This window comes from Pseudozyma hubeiensis, assembly GCF_000403515.1.
Source record: "Pseudozyma hubeiensis SY62 DNA, scaffold: PHS58, whole genome shotgun sequence".
NCBI lineage: Eukaryota > Fungi > Basidiomycota > Ustilaginomycetes > Ustilaginales > Ustilaginaceae > Pseudozyma > Pseudozyma hubeiensis.
In genome coordinates this window covers 645,919-666,751 of record NW_012133840.1, presented here as the reverse complement: position 1 = coordinate 666,751, position 20,833 = coordinate 645,919, and the positions used below count along the sequence as shown (strand labels likewise).

At 55.7% G+C, this 20,833-nt stretch overlaps 10 protein-coding genes across 10 annotated transcripts; 5 read left to right on the top strand and 5 right to left on the bottom strand.

Annotated features, from left to right (window-relative positions):
* Positions 1-89: 89 nt before the first annotated feature.
* On the top strand, positions 90-2,243 carry PHSY_006391 (ubiquitin carboxyl-terminal hydrolase; the record flags this gene model as incomplete). The annotated part of the gene is made up of 1 exon (XM_012336993.1): positions 90-2,243. One exon carries the CDS (start codon positions 90-92, stop codon positions 2,241-2,243), a length of 2,154 nt encoding a protein of 717 aa, XP_012192383.1.
* Positions 2,244-2,408: 165 nt separating this feature from the next.
* On the bottom strand, positions 2,409-3,911 carry PHSY_006390 (hypothetical protein; the record flags this gene model as incomplete). Its single annotated transcript, XM_012336992.1, has 1 exon — positions 2,409-3,911. One exon carries the CDS (start codon positions 3,909-3,911, stop codon positions 2,409-2,411), a length of 1,503 nt encoding a protein of 500 aa, XP_012192382.1.
* A 465-nt stretch (positions 3,912-4,376) lies between these two features.
* On the top strand, positions 4,377-6,332 carry PHSY_006389 (hypothetical protein; the record flags this gene model as incomplete). The annotated part of the gene is made up of 1 exon (XM_012336991.1): positions 4,377-6,332. The coding sequence occupies one exon, from the start codon at positions 4,377-4,379 to the stop codon at positions 6,330-6,332; it is 1,956 nt and encodes a 651-aa protein (XP_012192381.1).
* A 1,077-nt stretch (positions 6,333-7,409) lies between these two features.
* On the top strand, positions 7,410-8,068 carry PHSY_006388 (hypothetical protein; the record flags this gene model as incomplete). The annotated part of the gene is made up of 3 exons (XM_012336990.1): positions 7,410-7,568; positions 7,664-7,818; positions 7,924-8,068. The coding sequence occupies 3 exons, from the start codon at positions 7,410-7,412 to the stop codon at positions 8,066-8,068; spliced, it is 459 nt and encodes a 152-aa protein (XP_012192380.1).
* Positions 8,069-9,113: 1,045 nt separating this feature from the next.
* On the bottom strand, positions 9,114-10,538 carry PHSY_006387 (hypothetical protein; the record flags this gene model as incomplete). Its single annotated transcript, XM_012336989.1, has 1 exon — positions 9,114-10,538. The coding sequence occupies one exon, from the start codon at positions 10,536-10,538 to the stop codon at positions 9,114-9,116; it is 1,425 nt and encodes a 474-aa protein (XP_012192379.1).
* A 2,187-nt stretch (positions 10,539-12,725) lies between these two features.
* On the bottom strand, positions 12,726-13,850 carry PHSY_006386 (hypothetical protein; the record flags this gene model as incomplete). Its single annotated transcript, XM_012336988.1, has 1 exon — positions 12,726-13,850. The coding sequence occupies one exon, from the start codon at positions 13,848-13,850 to the stop codon at positions 12,726-12,728; it is 1,125 nt and encodes a 374-aa protein (XP_012192378.1).
* Positions 13,851-14,168: 318 nt separating this feature from the next.
* PHSY_006385 (RNA processing-related protein, mitochondrial RNA degradation) lies at positions 14,169-16,934 on the top strand (the record flags this gene model as incomplete). Its single annotated transcript, XM_012336987.1, has 1 exon — positions 14,169-16,934. The coding sequence occupies one exon, from the start codon at positions 14,169-14,171 to the stop codon at positions 16,932-16,934; it is 2,766 nt and encodes a 921-aa protein (XP_012192377.1).
* Positions 16,935-17,363: 429 nt separating this feature from the next.
* On the top strand, positions 17,364-17,618 carry PHSY_006384 (hypothetical protein; the record flags this gene model as incomplete). Its single annotated transcript, XM_012336986.1, has 1 exon — positions 17,364-17,618. The coding sequence occupies one exon, from the start codon at positions 17,364-17,366 to the stop codon at positions 17,616-17,618; it is 255 nt and encodes an 84-aa protein (XP_012192376.1).
* A 42-nt stretch (positions 17,619-17,660) lies between these two features.
* PHSY_006383 (hypothetical protein) lies at positions 17,661-18,371 on the bottom strand (the record flags this gene model as incomplete). Its single annotated transcript, XM_012336985.1, has 1 exon — positions 17,661-18,371. One exon carries the CDS (start codon positions 18,369-18,371, stop codon positions 17,661-17,663), a length of 711 nt encoding a protein of 236 aa, XP_012192375.1.
* A 75-nt stretch (positions 18,372-18,446) lies between these two features.
* PHSY_006382 (pristinamycin IIA synthase subunit A) lies at positions 18,447-19,085 on the bottom strand (the record flags this gene model as incomplete). Its single annotated transcript, XM_012336984.1, has 2 exons — positions 18,447-18,993; positions 19,063-19,085. The coding sequence occupies 2 exons, from the start codon at positions 19,083-19,085 to the stop codon at positions 18,447-18,449; spliced, it is 570 nt and encodes a 189-aa protein (XP_012192374.1).
* Positions 19,086-20,833: the final 1,748 nt, after the last annotated feature.

Below are 20,833 nucleotides of genomic sequence, written 5' to 3'. Positions count from 1 at the left end.
AGCTCTTGGAACTCTCCTTCGGATGCGGATCAGCACTGTCCCCACTTGCCGGACTTACTCGCTAACAGGATAGGCCGCCTAATCTAGGAATGGGAACGTACCGCTTTGTTCTCGTCCAACCTGTGGCTAGGCCAGCCTATCCACTGTTCGGCGTGTCTCCGTTGCCAGCGACGTTGCCCGTCCAGGCACTGCTCGCGCTTGGTGCCGCAATCATCATCGCCATCGGCCTTGCCGTCTATACCGACATGCTCAAACCTGGCCTCTTAGCAGCGTCGCATCTTCATCCATATACCCCATCGGCATCGTCCGAAAAAGGCCATGCCTTGCGGCGCGCCCGATCCGCTCACCACTCCGCCTCTACCTCGAGAGCTTCATCTCTATCGTCGACAGCACCCAGAGCCCGTGTCGCAAACCCAAAGTACAAGGGCCTCCGAAATACAGGCAACACATGCTTCTTCAACTCCACCTTGCAGTCGATATCGTCCCTGACGCTATTTCGCAGATACCTCTACGTTCTTGTGCACGAAGCAGAACGATGGGATACGCCTACGCCCGTCATTGATGCGCTCCTCGAGCTCATAGAAGAGCTCGCCGAACCGGTGGACAGGAACGCAGCTATCAACCCGGTACAGCTTGTACGGGCACTACAGGACTTGCCGTCATCTTCAATACGAAGCCTCGTTGGGGCTCATCAACAACAGGATGCCCACGAGCTCTTTGCACTCCTCAACGAGGCGGTCGATGCCGAAGCACAAGCGATCCAGCGCGAGCGCTCCCTCGCCCTCGACACCGAACAAGCAGGGCTTCGTGCACTCATGGCACCATCGTTGCCTTGGAGCGGTCGTGGTGTCTATGCAGACCCAGCACAAGCAGGTTCCAGTCTGGCAGGCAACGGCACCTCGAATCCACTACAGATACTCGGCATCCCTCAGGACAACAAACAAGCTGCGAACCCGGACGTCGTCGGCACGAGCAGCGATCACACGCTCATGATCTCGCCCTTTGATGCGCTCTTGGCGCAGCGCACCATCTGCCTCGACTGCGGATACTGCGAGGCGATCCGCCACTTTTCTACTTCCGAGATCTCCTTATCCGTCCCAGCATTCAATGTACGCACACGCACCTCAGAGCTCACGGGCACTTCGGCCTGCTCGCTTCAAGAATGTCTCGCATTGTGGTCCGACTTGGAGCAGGTCGATTGGATCTGCTGGAACTGCACCCTGCGCAACACTTCGCAGGCAGTCAAGATCGACATCGCTGCCAAGGTCCCAACCCCAGCCGGTGCCAAGCCGAATGGAGCATCTGCCAACGGAGATGCACACTTGTCGTCCAACGGCAGCTTGACGCCGGCCAAAAAGAAACGCTTGGCCCAGCTCAGATCGAAAGAAGCCAAGCTGACACGCATACTGCAGTCAGGGCTTTCCGAGGACGAGCTGAAGCAGTCTTCCGACGACCCGGCCTCGCCGTGGCATAACGTGCTCAACAACCTCCAACTCAGGAAGACCATTAGCCGCCTGTCTACCAAGCAAATCATGATTTCGCGACCACCGCGCATACTGACGTTGCATCTCAACCGATCCTCCTACTCGGCCTCTTCCTGGGCACCGGCTAAGAACAACCGACACGTGCTGTTTCCGGAGTACCTCGACTTGAGCGCGTTCACCCTGCAAGGAAGCATCTCGTTGGATGGACGGCAGACGATGAACTCGAGCCAGATGCATCATGCGGAGGGCGGCGGGGAGGAAGCCAGAGCGGAATCGGTCTATCGGCTTGCTGCTATTGTGGTGCATTACGGCTCACACTCCTTCGGACACTATATCGCCTTCAAGCGTGTTACGAATGCGGATGCGAGGCACGAGGGTCTGAGCGAGGACAGTGGTGCGGAGGCAGACAGCTGGTTGAGAATCTCGGACGAAAGCGTCACGCGGGCTACGATTCAACAGGTCAAGCAGGAGAACCCGTATATGCTGTTCTACGAGTTGATGCCGCCACGATCTGGGATTCAGCAGCAGGCGAAGCAGGACAAGGTGGAGCTGCCGGACGGATCCGCTGATTATGCCACGTTGCAGAAAGCGATCGCCGGCGCGATGGCGACGGCCTCCAATGGGCATGCGCAAGGCAGTCTACACGAGGTCGTGGGCGCTGTGGATCAATCAGGGTCTTCCAGAGCGAGTCCCGCGCCGAGCTCGATCCGGATCAGACCGAGGACGGTGCATCGCTGGAGCACTCCTCCGGTCGCGTAAAGTTCTTAGCGAGGTGTTTGTGGCAGCAATGACAAGCACATCAGTTCGACGCCTCGTCGAGGATCTCAAAATCGTTTTCGTCTGTGATGAATCTGTATGTGTTGCAAACGAGTGAAACATCCGGTGACACAAAATGATGGTATTACGATGTAATAAGGCAGGCAATCACCAAGGTTGAGGAGGCTCCTTGTTCTGTGACTGCGACTTCTGCTCGCGTTCCTTGGAAGCCTTTGTGTCGACCTTGACAAAATCATCCGCAGGCGCATCCTTTCCATCCGCACCCGCGCCATCCTCCTTGTCCTTCTTGACACCCATGTAGATCTCACCGACGATGCCCAACGCCTGCGCTCTCAACCTCTGCGTCTCCTTACCGATATTGGTGTCGTACAGCACGGCCTCGCTGACCTCTCTGATGACGCTCTCCACTTCGAGCTTTGCCCCCTTGAACAAGGCGCGCATGCCCTTCTCGGCCGCCTGCTCTTCCAACTCCCTCTTTCTTTCCACTGTGATACCGGCTTCCTCGGCCTTGGCCAACTCCTCAAACACGTTTTTCAACTCCAACGCCGCTCGAACGGTCGACACGGTCTCTCTGACGACGTGGATGCTGGAAGCAGCCGAGTGGAATACGCCTCCGAAGGAACCGAGGAAACCCGTGCTGGCGAGGTAGTGTTTGCTTTTGGCGGAATAGACGAATCCGACCGAGTTGAGCAGCTCGACACCGTACGATTCGTGCTTGAGCTCTTCCGCTTCCAAGCGTGTGATCTCGCGGAACGATTTTTCGACCTCCTTCTCGAGTACGGGATCGTTGGCATTGCGAATGCTCTCGGTGTAGATGCTGAGTTTGCGGATGAGTTTCTCGACGAGCTTCGAGACGCGTTCCTGGCGTTGCTCTTCTCGTTCGGCTGCTTGTTTGCGTTCCTTTTCCTCTTTGGCTGCTTTTTGCTCGGGAGTCAGAGTCGGCTTTGTGGCAGCAGTGGATGTTTCTCCATCTTTGCCAGTGGCAGAGGGATCGTCGCCGTTGGCCTGTCGTTCCAGATCATCCGAATCCTGCTGCAACGCTTCCTTCATATCTTTACCGATCGAGATGGTCCCGATGATGTCGGCGAATCGCTCACCACCAAAGAGCGATCCAAACACTTCTTCCGGATCAACGAATCCATCTTCCGGCGTCAAACCGGGTGTGCTGGCACCGAACTCGTTGTACTTGTGTCTCAACTCTGCATCCGACAACACGTGGTAGGCGGTAGCTAACGCCTTGAACTTTTCCTCCACCTCGGGATCGTTCGGGTTCTTATCTGGATGAAGTTTGATCGCCAGCTTTCGATACGCTTTCTTGATCTCTTCCAACGTGGCAGTGGCGGGGACACCGAGGACGTCGTAGTAGGCCATGTCGAGCGGATTCTCGTCGGTGCCGATGCGTCGTTTGCGTGCGACATCTTTCCCGCCGGATTTGCGAGCCTCGCGGACCATCTTTGTGGCGTTGGGAGGCTCAAACTGCTTGTTGCAGCTGCAGCATGTGACGGTGAAGGAGGTTTCGTGCGAGGGTAGAGCGGCGAGATCGGCGTTGGAGGGTGGGAGGTACTCGATGGATGCGCGACATGTCGTGTATGGGCACGAAACCGAGACGTATGGCTGCTTCGGCCGTGAGGAGAGGTTGAGACTGGACATGCTGGACGATAGAAAGGGGAGTCTCTCCGATCCAAAGAGATTCCTGGTTGATGGTGGTATGGAGAGTGAATATCGCCTGCCTGGTGTCAAGGCGTACTGAAAAAGTCGAGTGTGAGTTTTGCTGTTGTCGCGTGAGTGCTGAGCCTGCAGGCGTTGAAACAGTCACCAAGCAGTGAGGCGCTTACAGAACGGCTGCAGTGCTGCAGCGTGCAATTTTGTGATAAGGAGGCAGTTCAGGCAAAATTGATTTGGAACTGCTGCTTCGGAAGGCGGAAGTGTCAATCTCGTGGAATTTTTTGCCCACAGAAGCGAGCGCAAGTGCGGATCTTCCGAAAGGGTCCTTTTTCTGCGCAGCATGACATTTCACTGATCGGCTATCCTTCGACCTTCACCCAAGCATCCGCTATCACCCTGTCTTGGTTCACCTGATGAGATCATTGCATCGCACTTCAACATAGATCGACGATGAAGCCGCCAAAAAGATCGCCTTTCCTCCACTCTCGCCAGCAAGACCTGCTCCAAGTCTACCGACATCTCTATCCCGACTCCCAAGGCAACATCTCCGTCGAGGACCGTCATGATGCCCTCTCCATCGTACAGCTATGGATCAACAGATCGACATGTCCATACGCCGTAGAAACAACCGCGCTGCTTGTCCAGAGCGTTGTGCTGGATGAGCACATGCAGCAGATCGCAGTAGCCACGTTGAAGCGCGACTATGCTTCCTCCTCTGGCCCTCGATACGCCTTGGAGCAGATCGGTGGAGGAGCTGAATTGGGCGTACGTCTCAACTACAGCTTGGCACTCACTCGCTTTGTCAATAGCGTCGTTGATTCGCATCAGACGGGTGGGTTTGCACAGTCCATCGCTGCGATCGCTGCTCGCATCGGCCTGCCGCTCTGGTTCGTCGAGGTCCGTCATGCGGTGACGCACGAAGAGCTGCCCAGCATCAGCGTCTGCCGAGAAGCCGCCGGATCCGCACTTGCATGGCTCCATCGACAGTTTTGGATCCCTCAGCTGTTCGAGGGTCCGAATGCGCTTCCCATAAGATCTACCTCGGACGGCCAGGATGCCAATGCAATGGATCTCGATGCTTCATTCACCGCCGAGGCATCCACATCCGCGCTTGGGGAGGGTTCTCTAACACCAACAGCAAATCAAGCAGAAAGCCAGGACGACCATACGAGAAGAAAAGAGCGCAGCAAAGCGCTTCAAGAACTGCGTCGAACTCTCAAGGATTACCGCGACCTCTCCAAGAAGGTCACGCGCGATCGCAGTCTCGTCAATGCATCCAAGAACGACTTTCGAAGGCTCTACAAGCAGTTCTCCATCTTTGTCTCGCGCATCCGCACGCTCGAACCGGACTTTGGTGCGCAGCTGATCGACAACGCAAAGAAGGACAAGGATGAAGAGGTGGACGTACGCGGGGCAGCGGTGATGGATCCGGACGATGTGGACGAATGCACAAAGTCAGCGCTCTCGGACCTGGTCAACCAGCTCATTCAGCCGGGAGGCATGATCCCGCTTGGCACGTCGAAACGCGTGCCAGCCACGGCGGTAGAGGACGACATCGTTCTTCCGGCTGAAGTGGTCAGTGTTTGGAGTCCGCTGCTCGGTCACCTGAGGGATACATACGGACCGATCTTTGGCCAGCTGCTAACGGAGGAGCTGGTGGATGCTTTCATTCGCGAGGTCGATTCGGGTGCAGGTGCCGAGACACCACGGATCCAAATGATCTCGACGGCTGTCGAAGACGCAGCCGAGGGAACAGATCCCAGCAGCCAATCGTGGAAGAGATCAGCCTACGCCAGCCCGAGCTACCGCAAGACAGCCGACGCGTGGATCCGATACCTGGTCACGACGGTGCCTCCTTCCAGTCCCGTCTCCACTGCAGCCAGTTCATCTACAAGCAGACCGCCGACGACGCTCATCGCTGACACGGAAGTCGCACAGATGTGTTTGGCATTCCGTACCTCTAGCTCGGTATCTATTCTGGACTTTTTGTGCCAGAGGAACGACGAGCTCAAGGCAAAGTTCGAGCCGCTAGTGGCGGTGCTGAAGGTGGCAGACTTTGTGTCGGCGGCAGCGATGGACGAAGATTCGTCGGACGACGATGTGGACATGGTGAGGGAAAGGGATGAGGACGTATCAGGGTTCGAGATGCAGCTGGAGGCTATGCAGAAACGGTTGCGCGACATGGATGCGCTTCCGAGGTCGGAGGCTAGTAGGACAGAAGTCGTCGAAGATGCGCAAACAGTCGAGCTGGCTCAGGCCGAGACAGCCGTGGAGGAAGAAGGGTCGGCAGCAGTGGTCGAGGTCGATCAGGGACAGATGCCGATGGGCTGGAGCATGGCAGGTGCTGATTGGAGGCCTACGCCGTTCGGCTGTCTCGATGGCAGGATACCTAACCTTGTCGTCTAATTCTGTCCGAAGTGCAACCTCGTATAATGCTGCAACTCTATGAATGTGAGGCGATGGAGTCGTTGACGACCTGCTCGACATTGCGTTTCGATGTCGTGTTGTTAGACCGCAGAAGCTGCTTCAATGCAACGGCGAGGCCGAATCGGGATCTGGAGATGGAGCATTCCAACCTGCTTCTGGCCGCTTCGATCCTGAACAATTGGGCAATATCTGGAATTCATCTTGTCACCTTGCATGGGATGCATGCGATGCGGTTAGAAGTTGAGCTTTTGCTGCTCCTGCTGCAGGACCAGCTTGCGATAAATTTGGAAATTTACAATCCATGCGTGCCTCGCAAAGGACAGGGAGGGTGGGTGAACCGCATCTGGTCAGTGCGCACGATTTCTTCTCATTCATCGCCGTGTCTTGCTCAGCCAAGTGGGAAAAAGACACCGAAAGCTTGGTGGGATCTCACTGTGTCAGCAGGCTTGGGCTGTAGCGTGACGCGTCCAGTTGGGCGCTCAGACCACACAAGCAAAGTGGCATCCCATCCTCTGTGTTTCTTCCTGCCTGCCAAATGCAATCCTCAAAGAAAGAGACAATAGACTCGGTGCTGTGCAGCGATTGCGATAATTTTCATTCTCGTCTTGGCTTCCTCCCGGGGTCTTGAGCAGGAGTGGGGGGGAAGAGAGGTTTCGAGGCGCGAGATGAGCCCAATGCTTCCCGCGTAGATGAGGGGCAAAGATGCCTGCTGAGCGGGAGCGAGAGATGTTCGCGTGTCTGGCTGGTTCCACAGAGGCGGGATGAGGGCTCACAAGTGCCAGATTGTGCGATCCCACCGCCGCCACCTCTTCTGTGCTGCTTGTCTCTGTGTCTCTCTCTCGTTGTGCCGCGGCCCTGGGAACCTGCATATTGTCAAAGTCGACTGCCTCCACCCCTCGCCATCCCTTCGTCGCCCCCCTTGACCCCGACAGCGCTTTCCCCCTTTCCCCCCTTCGTGTATCGACAACCTCTTCTTTCGCTTCTACCACGATCATCTACCATCCGCATTCAACCACACGCGCTGCCCTTTGCACCTTCTCCCTGCCGCTCCACACAATGACCGACTCCACCACCAAATCCACCACCTCCACCGAGGTTGGAGGCATCGAAGACTCTGTCAAGGACAACAAGCGTGATGCTGCCAAGGTGTCCGAGAAGAACGCAGCCGCCGAACTAGCCGACGAAGATGAGGACGACGAAGAGGACGAAGATTTTGTACGTTCCACCACCTTCTGCTTTCGGTAGAGAGAAAGAGGTAGTCTTGATGTACTGACCAATCTTGTTCTTTTCGTGACTGTTTGGGATCATAGGAGGAAGACGAAGATGATGACGAGGAGGGAGATTACGAGGAGGAAGAGGAAGATGACGAAGCGGCAGGTGTCGACGATGACGATGAGGACGACGCCGCGGTGGTAGAGGGTGACGACGACGAGGTGGACGAGGACGCCGAAGAGGAAGCACAAGAGTAAGTTTCTTCTCCAAACAACAGCAGTATCGCGCCTAAACACAAGCTAACCATAACCACGCCTCTCCTGATCACCACTTGTTCATACGTTTTCCACCCTAACAGTGAAGATGAAGAGGCCGGTGAAGACGACGAAGAAGACGAGGAGGAAGAGGAGGACGACGATGACGCAGCTGCAGGAAGCAAGCGAAAAGCCGACGACGAGGGCAACGACGACGACAGCAAGGCTGCCAAGACCTCGGACGAGTGAAAGCGCTGCTCCCTCTTTCTGTACAATCTCTCAATCAAACTCGCTTTTTCGAGATCAAGCATCCCTGCGGGAAAGCCCCTGTCCTTTGCCAAGAAGAACGAGGTCTCGTCGGACACTATTTAGCAAGAGAAACAAACCTTTTGCTGCATCTTCGGTTTCCTCCTGATCGGTTAATCAATCAAAAAGACAACCTTCTTTTTACGATCTTCCCCTTCTACGACAATGTGACAAACATTGGATCCGCGCTTTCAATGGTGTGTGGACGGGGACCACGTTGTCACCGTGATCAGAGAAGCTTGAAAGTCGAAGTGCTTACGCTCGACTTGAACGCAATCCTGCCGGTGTGCCGCGCAACGGCCGACCAGAACAGGTACTCACACGACTGTCATTGCCTGAAATGGATCGAGCAGCTGTTGAGACCGTAAATTCAGCGTCCGAGTCTTGAAATCATGGGGACAATGACGGGAACTTTGATCGTTGAGCATGGCCGTTTGTTGATTATGTCCACATTCTTCCTGCCCAAGTGCTTGCACTTACTAGACAGTGACGATGCTCTGAACATGTCAACAACATGACACCCTCTTCCTGTATCTGGAAGCTGACAAGGTTGCACACTGTCGGTGGCCAACTCACGTACATTCACTGGTTCTTCAAACCAACCTTGCTTCGTCTATACGATCCAAACAGTTCTCTCTGCAATCCTAATAGTAGTGTCGATTCGCGCTCCCCTCTTCAACATAATCGCACTAAAACACTCTCCCCCTCTTATTCTCCCCAACACTTGACCTCAAAAGAATACGTTTGACCATGCCATTTTGTCACATTGTACATCCTCCAACACTTGGCGCTCAACATACAGCAACCAGATCACCTGTCTCGATGGGGCTGTGTTTTGGCTGCTGTTCTACACATCACATTTGATCCTCCTTCACCGCTCTCCCCGAAAACTTCGGCCGTGAAAAAAAAAGAATGCTATTTTAAACCATGGAACTGAACATGTGTGTTTTGGTATATGAAATATGTATAAATCTCTGCGCTTCTGGAACTAAGCAAGGTTGGACCTCAACTCGTGTGGCATCGCCATCAACCCCTTGCCCACCAAAGCCGGGCTTTCGGGAGGAGTGTTGACCGCGCTACTCGTATGACTAGCGAAGCCGGGCGAGGGGGGAACCAACAGGGGCATCTGCGGATGCGGTGGCGGGTAGAACATCTGCTGCGGGGTGAACATCATCGAGGGAAACCCAGGCATGGACAGCTGCGGGTGGAAAGGCATCATGGGAAGATGCGATGCCGTATGCGGTGGTGGTGGTGGTGGAGGAAGCCACATGGAGGGGGAGGAGATGAAGTTGGTGTTCAGGCTGAGCATCGAATCGCGGTTTGCGGGGTGGAGGGAGGATCGCGAGCCTACCGAACGGAATCGTTGATCCGCGGCGACATCGGATGTCCATTCGGACGGCGCTTCGCTGCGTCTCCGAGATGCACGGATACGCGTAGTAGCATACGCGTTAGCAGCGTCCGAGTTGGTCCTAGCACGCAGCGAGTTGGTGTCCACGCGAAGGTCACCGATCGACTGACGCTGAGGGTTGAGCGGCGAAGAGAAGCTTGTCTGCTGACGCGATTGGGGAGGCAGAGACATTCGAACCGATCCGGCGGGCGAGGGTGTCAGCCCCTCCGATTCCGCAGCTCGATGCAGCGCTGGTCTCGGTGCCAACATGGATCCGACTTCCGACGGAGCAGTGGACAGCTGGATGAGCGGAGGTCGTGCAATGCTCATCCTCTGACTCTGTCGGCTGCTCGCTGGGATTCTGGCTGGCACGGCGTTGTTCTCTCGAACCGCCTTGAGGTCGTTCTTCGCATCCGATGATTCGAGGGATTGACTTCGCTGGCTCTGTGTTCCACCCGAAACCAACGTCATCTGCGATCGGTTTCCGGGCATCAAGAGACCTTCACCACCAGCATCCGTCCCGACCGTTCCCGCAGCATCCGTCTCGCCCGCACCTTGCACCGCCACCGGCACAAACTCAATATGCCTCGCCAACATCCTCGCGAGCTGCATGAAATTGTTCCCCCTGCCATCGTACTTGGGTCTCGCGCTGATCAGCTGTTTGCTCGCGACCAACACCTCGTGATCGTTCCAGATGGTCCAGCCCACGGCCATGCGACGCGTGATGCCGCTCCAGTACGGGCTCGAGGTGGGATGGAGTTGCGAGACCATCTTGTGGTCGGCCTGGACGGTGATGTCGACGATGGTGGGGTCGGTCTTTTGACCAGGAGCGGAATCGATCTTGAGTGCCCAGTGCTCGGTCTCGAGCCCGCGGTTGCGCATGGCGGCTTTGAGTCCGGAGGCGTCGACACCGACGAGATCGGCGGGGATGGAGCGCGGGTCGATCGGGGTGGAGACTAGCCAGACTCGTCTTGCGTCGGGGTGAGGGGCCGGGTTGAGGGGCGCCTCGACGGCCGTGGATGACATGCAGTTACCCATCGTGCCAAAGTTCTTGGAGTTTGGAACAGGGAAGAGTGTGCGGTTCGTCCGTATTTCAAAGGTTCAAATCGCCGAAAAAGGTGTAAAGACCGCTTGTGCTGGAGCCGATCGTGTGTAGGCTTGCGAAGCGTGCGAGAGACGAGGACCAATCGAGAGATTGACTTAGGCTGTTGCAACCATTGTGTGCAGCTGAGCACCAGGGTGAAAGGATTGAAGATCCAGCCGAAGCGTGATTCCGTGATGGCGTGGTAGAACCCGACGGTGCCGGTGGCCTTGTTCCCGCTGAAACAGTCTCCGCGTCGAAAGTCGGTACGCCGGACCTTAGCTCGCTACTTTCACGAGGCGGTGGAGACAGGCAAAGTGCTCGACGTCGATACGGAACAGAAGGATGGTGGCAGGGAAGGTGGCTTTGGTGATCCCCACCGCAAGCAAAGCACAGGACGGAGAGCTGCCTGGTGCGGCGAAATGAGAGGGTTGTGGGAGGGACGGGAAGTGCAAGAGACAGCGGTGGGACCAACGCTTGAGTATGGATGGGCACACGTCTCTGTCGCGCCTCCAAGGGTTGATGCACATGGAGATGCACACCTGCACGTCCAAGATGAGACTCCGACCGATCGTGGAACCGTTTCTCTGAAAAGTGTCGGAGAACCACGTACCCTTCCACTTTGCGGGCAGAGGCGGACAGGATCTGTAGCTGCAACACGACCTAGGCGCGGGCCGAAAGCGTCTCTTGACAAGCGAGATCTAGGCGCACATGACGAACAGGTGTCCGAAGCGAGAGCCAAGAAAACCAAAACCACGCTGCGCCCAACAAGCATCTGCCGTACTCTTTACTGACTGGACGCTTCCGTGCTCCCAGGTCGCCATGGTAAGCGAGCTTCGCCGTGAGGATCGCTGCCATCTCGCTCTAATGGCGTTTGGCACCCTTCTGGCAACGGTTGTCCGCGTACACGGGGAGTCGCGAGGATATGCCATCGGAGGCAAGATTCCGGGTGGGGACGAGAGAAGCGGTTGATGCTCGCTTATACAACGCGAGCCGACCCTGCAGATTTGTACGCCATTTTCGCGCATCACAGCTGCAAGAGAAAAAAAAAGAGGCAGCGCACTTCCGTGGAGTTGAATTGTCGACGCGGGACGAGATTGCGGCGGTGGTGGTCGACATGAGCTGATCCTGTCTCAGAAAACACACCTCGCTCTGACGTGCGTCGTGGATGCAGGTGTCGGAATCAGAGCGGCAGCAAATTCAGCAACTCGGCCAATGGCGACAATGTGCACTGAAGGTGAGCACGTTTTGCACGGCCCCGCTTGAAGTCATTTCGCTTGATGCAACTAGACTAGGCACGCACCTACACAAAGCGTACATTCTCCTTCTGTTTGCCGGATCTGATCGCAGAGCTGCAAGATCTGAATGGTCAACGTGCGACGCCTCTCCAGCTGGAAATGAAATCGGCGCCTCGTCCCTGCCAATCCCTACACACAATGTCTCGTCAAGGTGGAGCAATATGAAGCGCCACGTCGCACAGTTCGTCTTGTGCCCACTCGTACAAACTCAGCGATCCAACCACGTCGGTGCTGATCCAACAGCGCAGACAAGCCACCAGCACGCCAAGATCCGTACCGACCCTTTTTCTTTCCCTTTTTCTTTCCCTTTTCGCGTGTTGACAGCTCTCTCGGCTGGAGAGACAGAGAGACCCTTGTTTGTTCTTTTTCGGGAAAGAAAAATCGTACCTCAAAGCACCAAAAAGCCACTGTCTTCCGTCGCGTTGTTATGACAAAGGCAACGTTGAACCTCACTCACGATCTACAGAAGGATCTACGGGCCAACAACAATGGGATTTTGATTGTCCGCTCAGCCGCTGCTGTGTTTGGCTGTCAACAAGCAACCATCGCCGCACAATGACGCCCTTCTACATTCCACTTTCTCTTGTTTTGATGCAGCTGTTACAGTAGTCTGTGGACCCTGGTCGGCTATACACTGGAGACTGCTGTCGACGACTCTTCCCATTCCGACATGTCGATCCGCTGTATACTTGAGCTGATCGGGAAAGTCAGTGAGGGTAGATCGAGGTTGGCAAGGTACATCGACAGCACATGTTACGCATCAGAGGTGAAACGAGATCGTAGATTGCCCTTTGCCAGTCGAAATGGTGTGTGAGCTTGACGGGACCGCCGCTTCTACTTGCCCTTGCCCTTGCCCTTGCCCTTGCCCTGACCCTTGCCACCTCTCGACGACCCCGATCCAGTTTTCGACTTTCCGTTCACCTTTGAAATCTCCTGCGAAGAGAGCTTCAACATACCGCCCTGGAACTTTCCGATGCCCATGCCCAGTCCTCTCTGCCTCTTCCTGCTCTCCTTCTTCAACCCCATCTCTGTCGCCGTCGCCTGACTCGAATAGGCCTGCTTGAGTGAAGGATGCCAGGTGCCCAACTCTTTCGCCTTCTCCCTCTCCTTGTCCCTCCTCTCTCCCGCTGCTTTACGCATACCCTGTCGAATCGCTGCGGGTGCTTTGGCAAGCTGTTGACGCTTCAGTTCGTTTTCGCCCCAGCCTCGACCGATCGCTTGACCTTTGCGTTGCGAGTCGGTGGCGGACAGCTCCATGATCCGTGCGATGGTGTCGTTCGAGGAGAGATTGGATTTGCCTTTCGACGTATTGCCTGTTCCGGGCGCAAAGAGCGTGGTGGAAAGCAGCTCCGAGAGCAGACGATCGTTTGCCACAAGTTGCTTCTCTTCTTCCTCTTCCGCTGTGCTCAGCTTGGTGTTCGAAGCTTGATCTTCAGCGCCGATCTTGTCGATCTTGGAAGACATGAATGCTTTCCAGCCCTTTTTGGCCTCCTTTAGCTCGTCGGCGTCGGGACGTGCTTCACCACCGTACACTACGGTTTGCACCACTCTGGCTTTCGGCTGCTTTTTTGCCTTGCTGCTGTTCTGCCTTCTTTCTTGCGCGTCGGCACTCGTCGATGCATCTGTTGATCGGCCAGATGCCTTTGTTGATCCGAACAGGACATCCATCTCGTCTTGCTCCCTTGCCGGAGCATCCTCGATTTGTGCCGGGCTGACGTTCTGCTCTGCTAGACGTTTGCGCTTCTTGCTCGAGAGTTTCTTCCTTGAGGATGATTGTTCTTCTGAAGCCATATCTGCGGAAGGAAGATCGAATGATGATAGGAAGGCGTTACCCAACGCCTCGAGCTGGGCGAGCTGGGCCGCTCGTTCTTCTGGATCATTCTTGCCGGTCTGGAGTGTGCCTTGGTCGGCCTCACGCTTGCCCTTGGCGTCAGAGTTCCTTGTTGCGGTCGGGACCATGATGAAGATGTATGCGAGGGCACTTGTGAAGCCAAGGCCTGGTGGTGCCAGGTGAAAAGCAGCAAATCGCAAGAAGAAACCTCGAAAGCAAAACCTGAAATTTCAGGGTTTCCCGTCTTCCGAGACTCGGTCCAAGTGCCGATTTGCTGACCCTTTTTTTTGCTTTGCTTTTCTCTCTCTCTTTGCTCTTGACAAAATTTCAGGGTCGAACCTCCACTCTGTCGCTGTCTCTGTGTCGCACAAGGCATCACACGATCGTGCGTGCTTCCATCATACCACAGTATCGACCTCAACCGCAGCAACTTAGAAGCAGTTGCAATGAGCGGTCACTCAGCGCGCAATATGGCGTTGCTTTCAAGTCGACAACTCGCACGTCAGCTGTCGACTACGAGCCATGCTGCCGGTCTCTCGGCTCGTTTACGCAAGCAATGGCGCGTTTCACCACGTCCCGCCTCCTCCGCTGCTCCGTCATCGTCGGCAGCAGCACCAGCACCCGCCAGCGTATCTGCATCAACTTCTACATCCTCGAGCACAGCCAAGCATGACAAGCCGCAGAACAATGGCGCATCGCATCAACAGCACTCTTTCGCACAGCGCAAAGCTGCATTCCGTTCCCTTCGTCACACTTCTGCAGGATCCAGCTCCAACTCGGCATCATCGTCATCGTCGTCGCCATCGTCATCTTCATCGTCATCTTCATCGACAACGTCATCATCGTCATCGTTTAAATTCGTAGAGAGTGCAGATAAGGGAAAAGCACGAGAATCGTCATCCCATCCCCGAGCAGCTTCTTCAGCGGCAGATCACTCCGCGTCCCTATTGAAGGAGCTCAACTCGCTCGACGATCTGCTCGATTCTCTCCAAAGTCAAGCATTTTCCATCTCGCAGCGGCTCAGGAACCTGGAACTGCGGCGAAGGGACGGCTCACCTGATCGGCTTGAAAGTACTTGGGGTCCCGATCGACTTTCTCCTCCCGGCGCCGGCGACTCTGGACAAGCCAACGTAGATGCCTGGTCTGCGTCTCCCGCCGAAGCACCCACCTCATCCAGAAACACCGACAAACGCTCTTCCGAAGAACCCAAAACCAAACTTGTGCACGGCAACGACTTGCTGGCATCGTCCAACCTACGCTGGCGCGACGGGAAAGGAAAGATGGTCGAAAGCATCTCCTACAGCGGACCTTTCGCCGACGAGCAAAAGAAATGGACCGAATCCATCACCGGTTGCGTCACAGCAAAGGGCGTGCCCATCGACAAAGTTGATCCGCTACGCAAGATGGAAGTGGCTACCTTGGCGCATGGTCTGGATCGGGTGCTCTTCAACCCTGGAATCTATTGGCTGAGAGATCCGCGTTCCGGCATATACAACTTCGACCCTCGCATCAAGGACATCCTCGACGTCGACCTTTTCGACTACGCCGCGCTTCCACCGTACATCACCTCGAGCAAAGATCCGGAGCTGGCGACTCTGACGCAGAAACACCAGAAGAAGTACTGCGGAAGCACGTCGTCCATGACATCGCTGCTGAGCCAGTGTTACTTTTTGATCTCGGGATGGCGTCAACCGGACGTCTCTGGGTTTTCGTCGCCGTTTGCCGGCTTGCCGAATGGATTTAGCGTTGGTGCCAAACTGCCAGCGTCGATTCTCTTGCACTACAAGGATGGATACTATGCGATCGATGCAGACAAGACCGCTGCTGGCGAAGCCGAGAACAGCAACTACGTCCTCACCTCGCTCGGCAAGAGCATGGAAAAGATGCTCACAGCTACGCCGGAAGAGTACGCCAAGTACATGCGCATCAACTCGTGGAAGCTGACCGAAGAGGAGAAGACCAAACCGGAGGCGTACCACTACGCATCGACGGACAAGATCATGATGCGATCCCAACTCGACTGCCACGACGAGCGTCTGCCGCGCAAGACGTTCGACCTCAAGACGCGCGCCTCGATCGGCATAAGGAACGACCGCGCCAACTACGTCGAAGGTTCCGGCTACCAGATCCGCCGCAGCACGGGCGTGCTGGAGAGCTTCGAACGCGAGTACTTTGACATGATCCGTGCCGCTTTCCTCAAATACAACTTCCAGGCTAGGATCGGTCACATGGATGGCATCTTTGTAGCGTACCATACGACGAGTACGATCTTCGGCTTCCAGTATATCTCGGTGGAGGAGATGAACGAGAGGTTGTTCGGGACGCAGGAGATGGCGGATCAGGCGTTCAGGTTGAGCTTGGGGATGATGGAGAGGGTATTGGATGCGGCTACGGGTGTGTTCCCGGGGGAGAGTTTGAAGATTACGGTGGAGTCGAAGGAGAGGAAGGCGGAGGCGGTGGGGTTGGCGGGGATGAGTGTGTATGTTGAACCTGCCAACGCCTCCAGCAGCAGTACGGAAAGGGATGGTGAGGGTGGCGAAAAGACGAAACGTACCATCGCACAACTCGACATCACCGTAGACAGGTACCTCGACGGAGGACTGATGCTGGGTCCTGTCGACTTCACCCACCTACCCGGACGACGCATCGATCCTCTCTCGGACGATGAGATCGAACGACGCATGCGATCCTCCCTCCCGCCCGTACGCTGGGAGATCGACTACTCCATCTCTCCGCGACCCGATCTCACCGAAGCGAAAATTCGCTCCAACCTCGACGGCGTACGCGCCAAACAGGCGAGCCTCAACTCGCTCATCCTGCCCAACGTCGATGCGCTCAACGCGCGCGAGCAGTATCGGACCGACGAGCTGGCCAAGAACCCCGAGGCGTTGCAGAGGTTCTTGGAGGAGAGAAAGAGCGGTGTTGCTGCGGGCATGCCGTTGGCGCCCGGTCAGGTGTCTGCTGAAACAACCGTCGGGTCAACGAAGGGGAAGGAGGGGAAGAAGGAAAAGGATGTGTTGCCGGATGACGTGCTCAATCCGACCGCAGCGGGGGAGGATAAGTCGTCGAGGAGGAAACAGGCGGAATCAAGGTTCGTCAGGATGAGGAATGCAAGGACGTTGAGGCTGAGAGAGTTGGCCAGGTTGGGTGCCAAGGATGCCAAGGATAGCAGCAGGCTGGACAGGCTGGTCATGTATCAGCCTAGGTCGTAACCGTAGAGATTCAGGACGGTGCTGCGAGCATTGTGGCCATGGAGTCATTCTCGATCTAGGCAACGACCCCGCGACCTTCGCTTCCCTCGACAGCTTTCTCCTACCCATCATCACCGCCGCATCCTCGATCCAGCTTCCCCCCGATCTCACCCCACAATCCGTTCCTCCCCGTAGCACAGCATCATCCACTGCATCAATCACAATCATTCAGACCTTACAAACCAGATCATGGACGGAAATGCTCGAGTGTTTTTAGTATTGGGGCGCACAAGAGTCGCCTTTGGGCTCTGTGTTGAATATGAGTTACAAAATCTCATCCCGATCAGGACAGATTTGAGCGAGGTTGTGGGAGCAAGCTGTTCAAGGCTCGCCCTCATTTTTGGGTCTGGTCGAGAAAGGTGTGTGGGGGGGGAAAAGTCGGATGCACAAATGCGATCAGATGCAACACGACGGAACAAGATGCGAGGGAAAGAGATAAAAGGAAAAGCAATAGAAAAGAAAGAGAGGTACCGAGACGTGCAGAAAGCAACGCAGATGCATCCCAGGACAACGATGAGAAGAAGGACGGGTGGGACGATCGACATCGACCAGACCCAAGCCTGCGATCATCCGCCGTCGACTCACATCGTTTCCGAGGTTGCGTCTACGCTTCTAAGGTTGGATCTGCGTTGGCCTCGATGGTAGAAAGGGTATGCTGCGGAGGGAGCTAAGTGCTCTTGTGCAAGTTTAGAACTTGAGAGCGTGGGGCTTCTCACCCTTGGAGAGCGAGAAGGTGGCAGCGAGGTACTTGGCCATGGTGGGGCCGGCCTTCTTGACGGCGGCGATGACGGCCTTGTCAAGAGCCTTCTGGTCAGCGACCTTGGACTCGGGGTGAGCCTGCTTGTTGGCGGGGTCGGCGAAGAAGGCAGCCTCGGGCTTGGTCTTGGCGGCCTTGTCCTTCTTGAAGTACGAGTCGTTGATCTTGTCGTCGACCTTGACGTCCGAGATGTCGATCTTGGTCGAGGTGGCGATGACGTAGGCCTGGTTGACACGTCGGATGGGGACACCGTTCACCTTGAAGGGGCCGGTGACGAGCAAGAGACCAGAGTCGAGCTGCTTGAGGAACACGACGCGCTTGCCACGGAAGCGACCAGCGAGGAGGATGAGGACGGAACCGGGGGCAATGTTGGACTTGAGCTTGGTCTGCTTGTTGACCTTGCGGTTGGCCTTGGGGATGCGGGCCTCCTCGGCGGGGTAGAAGCGGGGGGCCTTCTGGGTGGGGACGAGACGCTTGCCGCCGTTCTTGGCGCCCTTGACGTCGACCTCCTTGTGGGCGGGGGTCTCCTCCTGCTTCTTGGGGGCACCCTGGCGCTGCTGGAACTTGTAGCCACCCTTCTTCTGGTAGGCCTTGGTGCGGCCGAGGCGAGCCACGTTAGGGGCAACTTGGTGACGGGCCATTTTTGTCGGATTATGTGCTGACGGTGGTGGAAGGGAGGGAAGAGTACGAAGGGGAAAATGTCAGCGAGATTGGATCTATGTTGGTGCTTCGAAACTGACGAAAGGTGATTCTCGAACAGCCGACTTCTCTCCTGGGGGCGCTGCGACTGGGATCCTGGTGCTAATGTGAGGTTGTGTCATCTTCGTTGCTGCATAACCAAATGTGGTCTTTGCTGAGTTCGTGCAACGCAAGCATATGATCGCCGTTCTTCCAACCGCTCTGTCCATCTCTGCGACATTATCTACGCCGATGTCCTGGTTGCTGCTGGTCCTGCAACAGTCCATTCCCGCGTCCGCTACGCTTTCCGCAGTCGCACCAAACTCGACGGCGTCGCTTTCGATGATGGTATCTTCGACGAGGACCGCCTTTGGGATGACGGTGTCTGCTGTCTTATCTGCTTTCCATCTCCTGGTATCATCTGCGATGCAGCACGGTGTCGCTATGGTCGATCCACCTGCAGGCTGGAGTTCGAATGCCTCGATATGATGAATGCAACTCCTTTGAATGTCCTCTCGATAACAACATACGGAACCACCAGCACAGTTGCTATCTGCGTTCCTGGCATCGTCATCAACGATGTACCTGCATCCAATGTCCTGGTCGATACTGCTCCATTAGGATGCTGCGTGCTCCAGAATATGCTGATCTTACTTCGTGAGTGTGTCGTTGTGCATTGTCGTCGATAACGTGAAGAGGAGGAGCGGCTGTTGTCGATATCACCCTTGCGATGGAGACTTACCTTTTCTTGATGGCTTGGAGGAAGAGAAGCAGTGTCGAGCAGCACAATCTCGAATGTCAACCCGAATCGCTTGCTCGCTCGCTAGCTCACTGGCTTGGCCTGGCTACTCTAGCTTCCGCACACTGTGTCACCCACCTCTAGTCGATCGGCTGAGGCTGCAGCTGTCACCGGCTCCGATTCGTGGTGCTCTGGGCGTGGAGTTGGATTCGGGCGAAATTCCAGTTGGGCAAAATTTTGGTGCTGTATTTTGAAAGCACGTGACTGATAGGAACAAGCTCGGCCGTGCCTCAGCCTGATCAAGAAGTGTATCGATCAAAATCGTGGGATCGGTGATTTCATGATAATTCGAGTTGCACAATTTTACAGCAGAACCGCGATCTGACATTGATCAACTCATATCTCCTGCCTTCTGCATGAAAGAGCAATTTGAAGAAGGAACAAGAAATAAAGAAGCCTCGGTCCGAGCGTGCTTCTCCGTAAAGCCCGTCGTCCTTCGAGATCCGCGCCTGATATTAAGGGTTGGGGGAGACAGAAGCAGCATTGCCGAGATCGAGAGACCCACTGACCCACTGTCCCGCATATTTCGACAGAGAGAATGAATCGGCTGGATAGGTGGCGAGCCGTCTCTCTGTTCCAGGGTCCTTCACCTTCATTGATCTTGTTATCAGAAGATGTGCTCGATGGCGAGCCAGTGCACGGAAAGGTCTCCGAGTTTTGTGCCGGCGGGCTACCTGTCGAGCTCCCCTTTCGTTCATACATTTTGAGTTCCCGAGCGGGTGCACTGACCATCGCGAATTCACGATTGCCGGTCTGCACTTGGGCTCGCCGTTTCCGCTTTGCAAAGATCGTGCGTGTCTCACGTAAGGATGCCGCGCAGCAGAGACTGTGAAGCTCTGGCTCATTCTTTCGTCAGAATCAAGATGAGGAGAGTGGTCGGGCTCGACGCTGCACACCGAGCTCACGTCGTCTCGTGATGTGGGAGTCGTGACTAGCAGGGTTGCCGAATGCATCACGGATGTTTCCGTCTGATCTCACGCTGCTGATTGTGCATAGTCGCTGCCATGCACGTTCTCTTCTTGCCGAAAGGACTCCTTCGAAGGACAGAACGACATCGTCGATGCTCGGAAGACCAGAGACGGACCCTGTTTCCCCTTTCTTCTCATTTTATGTTTTATTATTTTTTTTCTCCTAGACTTAAAATCATGTCCTTCTGACGGCTGTCATGAAGGTGCTGAATCGATTTCGTGGCTTCCGCTTGGCACCCATGGGAGCTGCTCCCCCGTTTGTTTAAAGTAGTGATGCTGGGTGTCAGCACACAAACGAGCACACAAACGATAGAGAAACGAGTCACACCGATCAGACTTCTCGCCAGAGCGAGATCGAGAGCGCAAGCCCAAGAGCGGGCCAGGGAGGAAGTTGCCGTTGTGAATGGGCGGCCCCCCAAGATCATCTTGCGCGCATCGCTTCTCGAGCTTAACTTCTCAATGCAGCTTGTGTTTCAACAGCGGCTAGTTGGTCAGTGCTCTCGCCCACCGGAACTCAATTCTGAGAAAGACGACTCGAGTTGATGAATGAGCTGCTCCGCGAATTGGACCGAGCAAGTGAGTGAAAGTGAAAGTGGATGCGATGTGTGGCCTGTGCTCATACTCTGCGTGCTCAAACGGTCGAGCCGAGTCCCTTTTG